The sequence below is a fragment of the Belonocnema kinseyi genome, chromosome 2 (assembly GCF_010883055.1).
Source record: "Belonocnema kinseyi isolate 2016_QV_RU_SX_M_011 chromosome 2, B_treatae_v1, whole genome shotgun sequence".
NCBI classification, from domain to species: Eukaryota; Metazoa; Arthropoda; class Insecta; order Hymenoptera; family Cynipidae; genus Belonocnema; species Belonocnema kinseyi.
Genome location: NC_046658.1, coordinates 85,464,716 through 85,473,533, shown reverse-complemented (window position 1 = coordinate 85,473,533; position 8,818 = coordinate 85,464,716). Strand labels below are relative to the sequence as shown.

At 30.0% G+C, this 8,818-nt stretch overlaps 2 protein-coding genes across 2 annotated transcripts in view; both read left to right on the top strand.

The window, feature by feature from the left end:
- Positions 1-7,311, top strand: part of LOC117182816 (zinc finger protein 681-like) — a 12,242-nt gene extending 4,931 nt beyond the window's left edge. The window contains exons 3-6 of the mRNA XM_033375924.1: positions 3,334-3,489; positions 3,574-3,657; positions 6,103-6,258; positions 6,338-7,311. Coding sequence (XP_033231815.1) covers positions 3,334-3,489; positions 3,574-3,657; positions 6,103-6,258; positions 6,338-6,939 — 998 coding nt within the window. The 3' untranslated portion in view covers positions 6,940-7,311. The remainder of the gene's footprint in view (positions 1-3,333; positions 3,490-3,573; positions 3,658-6,102; positions 6,259-6,337) is intronic.
- A 1,120-nt stretch (positions 7,312-8,431) lies between these two features.
- LOC117182815 (zinc finger protein 160-like) overlaps positions 8,432-8,818 on the top strand; it is a 1,645-nt gene continuing 1,258 nt past the window's right edge. Inside the window, exon 1 of the mRNA XM_033375923.1 lies at positions 8,432-8,468. Coding sequence (XP_033231814.1) covers positions 8,432-8,468 — 37 coding nt within the window. The remainder of the gene's footprint in view (positions 8,469-8,818) is intronic.

The window sequence follows — 8,818 nt, the reverse complement described above, 5'->3', positions numbered from 1 at the left end:
AAGTTGTGGATTCGGATTCAGGGGCTCAAAATACATAAGAATAGAGGATTTTCAGCTTTGGCGGTCTTAGTGCATACGGGATCATACCCAGCCCCCGGACTAAAATGCAATAGGTGTGCTTGAACCTACAAACAAAAACGGCATTTGACTCAGCATCAAATATTCGACTGCGGAGTAATGCCACAATTCTCTTGTAAATTCTGTGGTAAACAGTTCAAACGGAAATTTAATATGAACGTCCATATGAATACTTTACATATACCTTTAAAATATGCACCAGTAAAACCAAAATTTATTTGCATGTTTTGCGGATATACAGTGAATAGGAAATATACCTTGGAACACCACATTACATCTCGCCACTCACGGAAATCGACAAGAAGGTATAATTGAAAGAATATGAAAAGTCGCTTGGCAACACATATTACTAAACGCCATCATAATGAATTCATTAATATAAAAAAATTGCTGTGTTGCCTTCTATTCAATGTACATAATCCCCAATTTTACTTTTTCAAATGTCCAAAAGAGTCAATATACTCTTTGTCAATACCGATATAAATTACTTTTCTAAAATGTAGAATTTGTTAATATACGCTTTATTTATTTGGAAAAAGCATATAGTTATAAGAGGTGGGAGATCATTAAAAAATTCATTTTCGATTTATGTCAGTTAAAGAGCAGCTGATGAGAATAAAATGTAATTGTTTCCCTAATTTGATCTAAATTAGGAACTAATAACCATTTCTGTAGGCTGGTCCTTATTTTTAATTTGGGATTTTTCTGGGTCTCACCCCCTTTTTCAGTTGGAATGACCAAAAAAAGTATTAAAAGTTTCTTATGAAATCAAAATGGGAAAAAGTACCGTAAAATTTCAGATGCAGTTAATTTGTATATATTTTATAAAAATCCTTTGGCTCTGTACAATTAGGATCTTTACACTATTTAAAAAAATGTATCAAATCGAAAACTTTTTATACAAAATTTCAAAAATGGCGGACCTCTAAATTTGAAACAAAATTACAATTTGTACAATTAATAACGAAATCTCGTGAAATTCTTACAAGAGGCATATTTGTTTATTAGGTAGTACGTGATGACAGTTAAAAGTAAAAATTTAAAAAAAATTCAATATGGCTGCCCAATTTTGTTTAAACTTATTATTTCTTGATGACAACTTTTCAGGTGTTAATGAAAAGGCTACATTATTGTAAATGAACATATTTCGTAATGCTTTTCGTCCAAAGATCTTCAAATTTCGAAGAAAAATGAATTGTGTTGTTACAAAGCGAATGGTTGGAATTAGATATCGAAATTTTCACTAAAGTAAAATTGGAGCCTCTTTACTATTTTAAAAAAGTTATATAATTTTTACAAATTTAAACAAAATTTAAAATACTTACTCGCAGAATATTTAGTGATTTTCAAAACTGAAAATTCTTAGAAAAGAAAAAACTTTCCAAGCTGATATTATTGTATTTTGTAATATGAAAAAAGTTCTTCACATTAACAATGATTTAAATCGATTATTTCTAAATCACTAAATCCTTTCTAAGAATTGATTCAATATTTTGTTTAAATTTGTAAAAATTATGTAATTTTTTGAAATTAGTTATGAGGCTCCATTTTTATTTTAGCGACAATTTCGAGATCTACATCCAACCGCACGTTGTGTAAACAAAAAAATTAATTTTTCTTCCCAATTTGAAGGTCTTTTGACGAAAATCATGGAAAATACGAGTTGTTTAGTATTTTATAAGGCGTCATTTTGAATTTTTCAAAATGTTTACTTTCATATGTTACGAAATATTTTTCTTTACAATAATGTAGTCTTTTAGGAGTCCCCTGAAAATTTGTCATCAAGAAACAAAGAAATCATGAGTTTAAAAGAAAATTGTGGGCAGGCATCTTTAATTTGTCCGAAATATTCACATTTAATTGACATCACGTGCTTTCGAATGAATAAATCTGCCTTTTGTAAGAATTTGACGAGATTTTGTTATTAATTGTGCAAATTATAATTTAGGTTTAAATTTACGGGTCCGCAATTTTGTAAATTTTGAATAAAAAAATTTTCATGTGGATATCTTTTTTCAACATTGCAAAAAATCATAATTATATAGAGCCCAAAGATTCCGATGAAACGTAAAGAAAATTAACAGCATTTGAAAATTTACGGTACTTTTCCCCATGTTAATTACATGGGAAACTGTTAGTGATTTGGTCCACATGTTCATATTACCCGGTTTCGTTGAAATTTGGTAGAGATAATATTTTTGGTTATTCCAATAAATTAAATATTAAATATTAAAATATTCAAAATAATGAATTTTACGACTGGACTGTTTGCCACTATATTTAAAGGTTTTCCGTATTATTGCTATGAATAAAGATTGAAGACAGTTGTTTACATTTCGAATTTCATCTACATAAAAGCAGTTTCTACTGATATTATAAAGTATCGTATATATTCAAATTTAGGTTAATAAAATAATCATTTCTTTGAGATGTGAATACTATATTTTAAGTTAATATAATAAAATGACTGCACTTACCGAAAAAATTAGTTTATTTGAACCACAAAGAACCGGCTATTCATTCCGAAATTTCGACAGGCATAGCCATGGCTTAATATTAATTTAATATTTACCGCATGATGCTTTTGTGATTTTTCGTATTTATAACCATGTAAACGGCGCGGTTATCTAGAAATAAAATGACTGAAATGTAAGATTATGAAATATTTCAATAATATAAGGCTGCAACATTCTAATTATAAAATTTTCCTTTTTAGCTAAAGAAATTTCTTTTAAAAACTATGAGAAAACGAGAGGTTTCTATATTTAAAATGGTGAATTATGACAGTCAGAAACTACATGCAAAATGCAAATATATTTATAAGAATATTTTATCTGAATACTTCAGTCTTTTATGAGGAAAATTCCGTCCTGATTAATGATAGTCAACTATGGGTTATTATTGATAACTGAGTCAAGATTTAATGCAAGCTAAGGATTAAAATCCTTTATAATTACAAATTTTAATTTTCACCGTACTGTTTCCTAGATCAACAGGTTATAGGTTATTGTCAACAGAGTCAATTTATTTGCTGCATGATTTTGTTGTTTATCCTGTCTGTGTTTCTCGGAAAATCAAAATCTCCTTTAGAAGTAGAAAATAAAAGATTAACAATTGTAAACTATTTACTTAACGCCAGTGGGTAGTGTAATGTGATTAGGCAAGGTTTATTAACTGCCCCTATTTTTCCTACATGAAAATAATTAAAGTAATCGAAAAGTGCCAATTGTAACTATTATCTTATTATTTTTATAGACCAGCATATCAAGAGTGAGTCGAAGGAATCAACAGGAAAACTAGATGGTCGGCAATATTCTTATAGACCTCCAGCTATTTTTTTTGCCGATACCAACACTTTAATTAAATACGAAATTGATGAAACTTTGGAAATCAAAGAAGAGATCATCCAAGGTATGACTATTGCAATCAAAATGTCTATAATTTAATAAAATTATGAAATAAAACATTGCAAATTATGTTTCGTTACATTTTCAGATCCAGAGACGACAGGCCAAAAACGGAAAGAAAGATACGATTTAAAAGTATGCAACGTGGATATAAGAGAAGATACCATTTTGGGTAAGAAAAAAGTGCGGACCAAATTGAATGAGAAAATTGAGAAATCAAAACAGGAAATTATGCACAAATGTAATAGGTGTGCTCGAACCTATAAGCAAAAACGCTCATTAGCTTCTCATCAAAAGTTCGACTGTGGAGTCATGCCACAATTCCAATGTAAATTCTGCGGTAAACGGTTCAAGCGAAAATCTAATATGACAATCCATATGAATTCTGTACATATGCATTTAGAAAATGCAACAATCAAACCACAATTTATTTGTGATTTTTGCGGATATGCAATGAATAGGAAAGGTAACTTGCAACACCATATTAACTCTTGCCATTTACAGACATCGACAAAAAGGTTTAATTGCGATAAATGTTCGCGAAGTTACACTTGGTTAAGAGATTTATGTCGACATAAACGTTTAACTCACGCAGCAGTTATACCGCATTTTATTTGTGACTACTGTGGATTCAAAACGAATCAGAAAAGTACCTTGTCAACACATATTACTGGACGCCATCACAAGTACTTCAGTAATCTAAATAACTACTTTATTGCTTTATATTAAATGCGAGTGCATCCTTTAAATTACTTTTGACGAAAGTCACTACATAATCTTTAATTTTAATATTTAAAGGTTCGGAAAGAGTAAATATAATTTAGATTGATACCGACGTAAATAACGTAAATTAAATTTTTTAGACAATTAAGTATTTGCGTAACACGTACAGCTATTTTCTATGTACCAGTGCCACATTAGTTACTCCTTTGCAATTTTTATTTGTATAACAATAATATATATAAGGCACACAATCTTATTGCCCTTACTTGTCTATAGTCAATTCTCAATTTCAAAAGTCGATTTAAATTTCACCTAGGTCAATGCAGTCTCTACTAATATTATAAAGCAACACATGTATTCTGATTTCAGTTAATAAAATAATCGTTTCTCTGAGATTTAGATACTTTCTTCTTATTTAATATAATAAAATGATGACGCGCAACGAAAAAATTTGTTTATTTGTACCAAAAAGATCCGGTTATTCGCACCGAAATTTCGGCAGGCATAGACATAGCTCAATATTAATTTAATATTTACTGTATGCTGATTTTGTGGTTTTTCGTATTTACAATAATGTGAACGTCGCAGTACATCCATAAATACAATTCCTGAAATTTAAACTCATGAAATATTTAAATAATATAAAACTGCAAGTCGCCAATTATACATTTTTTTCCAGATAACGAAAATTCTTTTACAAAATTGAAAATACTAGAGGTTTCTATATATAAAAGGGTAAATTATGGCTGATAGCAGCTATGAAATGAAAATATATTTATCATGATATTTCATCTGAATACTTCATTCTTTCACGAGGAAAATTCCGTCCTGATTTATGAAAGTCAACTATGGGTTATTATTGAAAAATAAGCTAAGGATTAAAATCTTCAAAAATTACTTTATAAAACTTATAGCTTACTATTTTCTAGATTAACATGTTATATATTACACAGCCCGCAAAAAAGCATTATCTGAAACCCGAGCTAAACCACCATACCGATACGTTTTTGTAGTCGCTGAATCCGAATCTGGGGTCACTTTGAGCCCATCAGGTCAGGATCAAGGTGAAATAATGGTCAATATGAAGAAAATCATTGGACCTGCGTTAACTACTACTTAAAAACGTTTTTGGGCTCAGTAAATCATAATACGGGGTCTTTTTTTACCTCATCACATCGGAATGAAGGTAATTCCAAAGTCAACATTGAGAAAATGATGGAATCGAGCTTATGGTGTCAAACTAACCTCAGATTCAGATTTATCGGCCCCAAACATGTTGAATTGTAAAATTCTTCTGCAATTCCATATTTTCCACAATTTTGACCTTTAGGTTTACCTTCATTCTGACCTGATGGGATAAAAATTACCCCGGATTCGGATTTAGCGACCCCAAAAACGTCTCAAAGTAGTGGCTCACGCCGATTAGACTATTTTTCTAATTTTAACGTTCACTTCTCCTTGTCCCTGAGCTGATGAGGTCAATCTGATCCCAGGTTCGGTTTCAGCGACCCCAAAAACTTTTGAATAGAGGTTTTCTCCGATCCAATGTTTTTCTTCATTTTGAATTTCCCTTGACCTTTATCATGACCTGATGGAGTCAAACTGACCCATACTCAAATTCAATGACCTTAAAAATACATTTTATTATCGTCAACTGAGTCAGTTCATTTACTGCATGACCTTTGGTTCGTCCTATGTATGTTTTTGAAAAAATCGGAATCTCCTTCAGAAATAGAACACAAATGATTCAAATTAACAAACTATTTCTTCAGCGTCATTGGGTAGTGTAATGTAATTGTATTTTGTTCATTAACTAAACCTATTTTTGTTGCATGATAAGAATTGAAGTATTCGAAGATTACTAATTGTAACTATCGCCCTATAATTTTGATAGACCTGCAGATCAAGAGTGAGTCGAAGGAATCAACAGGAAGACCTGATGATGGGCCATATTGTTCTCAAAATCATGATATTTTTTTTGCCAATACCAATACTTTAATTAAATACGAAATTGATGACAGTTTGGAAATCAGCGAAGAATTCATGCAAGGTATGAATATTGAAATTAAAATATCTCCAATGAAATTATGAAATAAAATATGGTAAATTACATTTCATTATATTTTTAGATCCAGAGTATACAGGCCAACAACAAAAAGAAAAATACGATTCAAAATTATACACCGTAAATTTAAGGGAATCTGTTATTTTAGATATGAACGAACTGCAACCCAACCTGAAGCAGAAAATTGTGGAGTCAAAACATGAAAAGATGCACAGGTGCCAAAAGTGTGGTCGAAACTATAAGACAAAGAGATATTTGGTTCTTCATACAAAATTCGACTGTGGCGTCATGCCACAATTCGCATGTAAATTATGCGGCAAAAGGTTTACACGAAAATGTAATGTTACCCGCCATATGAATTCTGTACATATGCGTTTAGCAAATGCAGCCGTCAAACCAGAATTTATGTGTGATTTTTGCGGACATAAAGCGAATAGGAAATGTAACTTAGCAGACCATATTACTTCTCGCCACTTACAGACATCAACACAAAGGTATAATTGCGACAAATGTTTGCGAAGTTACACTTGGTCAAGTGCTTTGAATCGGCATAAACGTTTAGAGCATGGAGCAGTCAAGCCTCAATTTATTTGCGACTATTGCGGCTACAAAACGAGTATGAAAAGTAGCTTGTCAAGACACATTACTTCATGCCATTTAAAGTAATTCAGTAGTGAATCAAAAAGTACCTTATTTCCTCATATTAAATGCGTGTATGTTTATTAAAATGAATTTGATAAGAATCACTGCATAATCCTCAATTTTACTTTTTGAAGGTTCCGAAATAGTAAATTTACTCTCTATCAATGCTGACTGATCAATGCCATATAGCATTGTGAAATCAGTAACACTATTAAATTTTTGGTTACCCAATTGTAATATACGTATACGGCATAAATTTTTATTTTTGTTGGTTCTGCAAGTATCGTACATTAGTAAAGTATCAATAATAGTTTTTATACGTTTCCACTGTATGCCATATGTTTAAAGGTTGGCCACATTATTTCTATGCATAAATTTTGGAGAAATTTGTTTACATTTCAAATTGCAATTTCGAAATTCGATTAAAATTTCTGCTACATTAGTGCAGTTTCTACTGATATTATAAAGTAAAGAATGTATTTTATTTTAAGTTAATAAAATAATAATTTCTTTGAAAATCAGATACCTTTCTTCAGTTAATATAAAAAAGTGACTATACGTACCGACATTTTGGCAGGCATAGCCACGGATTAATATTAATTTAATATTAACTGCATGATACTTTTGTGATTATCCTTATTTTCCCACACAAAAGAATTATTTTAAAAAACTATTAGAAAATAAAATAGTTCTATACCTATTAATCCTGGCCCAGGCTATGATTTGGTTTGAAATCAGAGGTCCCCTAAAGAAGCAGTCGTATCCTATAGATTTCGACGTGTTAATTTCGAAACCAACATTGATTTTTCCGAAAAAGCTTCAATTTTGTTATAAACCATTTTTTAAAATAAGAAATTGCTTTAAATACATAAAAACAAATTTTTATATTCTTTTCAGGAAAATTAAGTGAAATCGCATAAAAAAGGTATTGTGCCATTTTTTACCTCTAACAATAATTTTAGAGTCATGAATTTTTGGAAAGATCGTAAAATCCAGAAAATTCTAAAAGTTCGAAAACGTTCTAGCTCCGAAAGTATAATTCGTACGGATAATCAACATCGCACATTTTTTATCTGTCAACGTATGGGTTACAGGAATTCGTACTAAAAAAATTTTATTGTTTTTTAATAAAATTTTTTCAATAACTGAATGACAAAAATTAATTTTTCCACATTACATTATTAAATTTTGTATTATTATAGAAAATTATCCTAATTATGCAATTAATAAGTTTCTTATATCTGCAGTTAATAAGACCAGAATAATATTTCTTGTTCTTGACGCTACTTTTGATATTAGATCATGTTTTTGCAAAAAAGAGGTTTTATTTTGTCATAAATTATTGATCTTAATTTAGAAAATTTTGACGACAAAAAGTCAAGTTCAATGTCGCTATAAAATAAAAACCCTGTATAAAAAGTAATTTTCGTCATTTTGTTGTTGTAAAAATGGTTATCAACAATCAATTTAATGTTCTTAGTACGAATTAGTGTAAACCATACGTTAGTGGATAAAAATGTATGATAGTGATTATTCGTACGAGCTGTACTTTCGTAACTAAATCGTTTTCGCACTTTTGAAATTATCGAGATTTTTCTTTTAAATTCGTAACTCAGAAACCATTGTTCGTTGTAAAAATAGCGCGATACTTTTTCTTATTTTATTTTGTTGCATTGTTCAGAAAAAATATTTAATTGGTATTTATTTATTTAAAGCAATTGTTTATAAAAAATGGCTTAAAACAAAATCCAATTTTTTGAGGAAAAATCAATATCGTTTTCGGAATCAGCACGTCGAAATCTATAGAATAAGACTGTTTTTATAGGGGACATCTTATTTTAAACGAAATCACAGTCATCGCCAGGACTATATATAAAAGATTAAATTTTCGTAGACAGCAAAT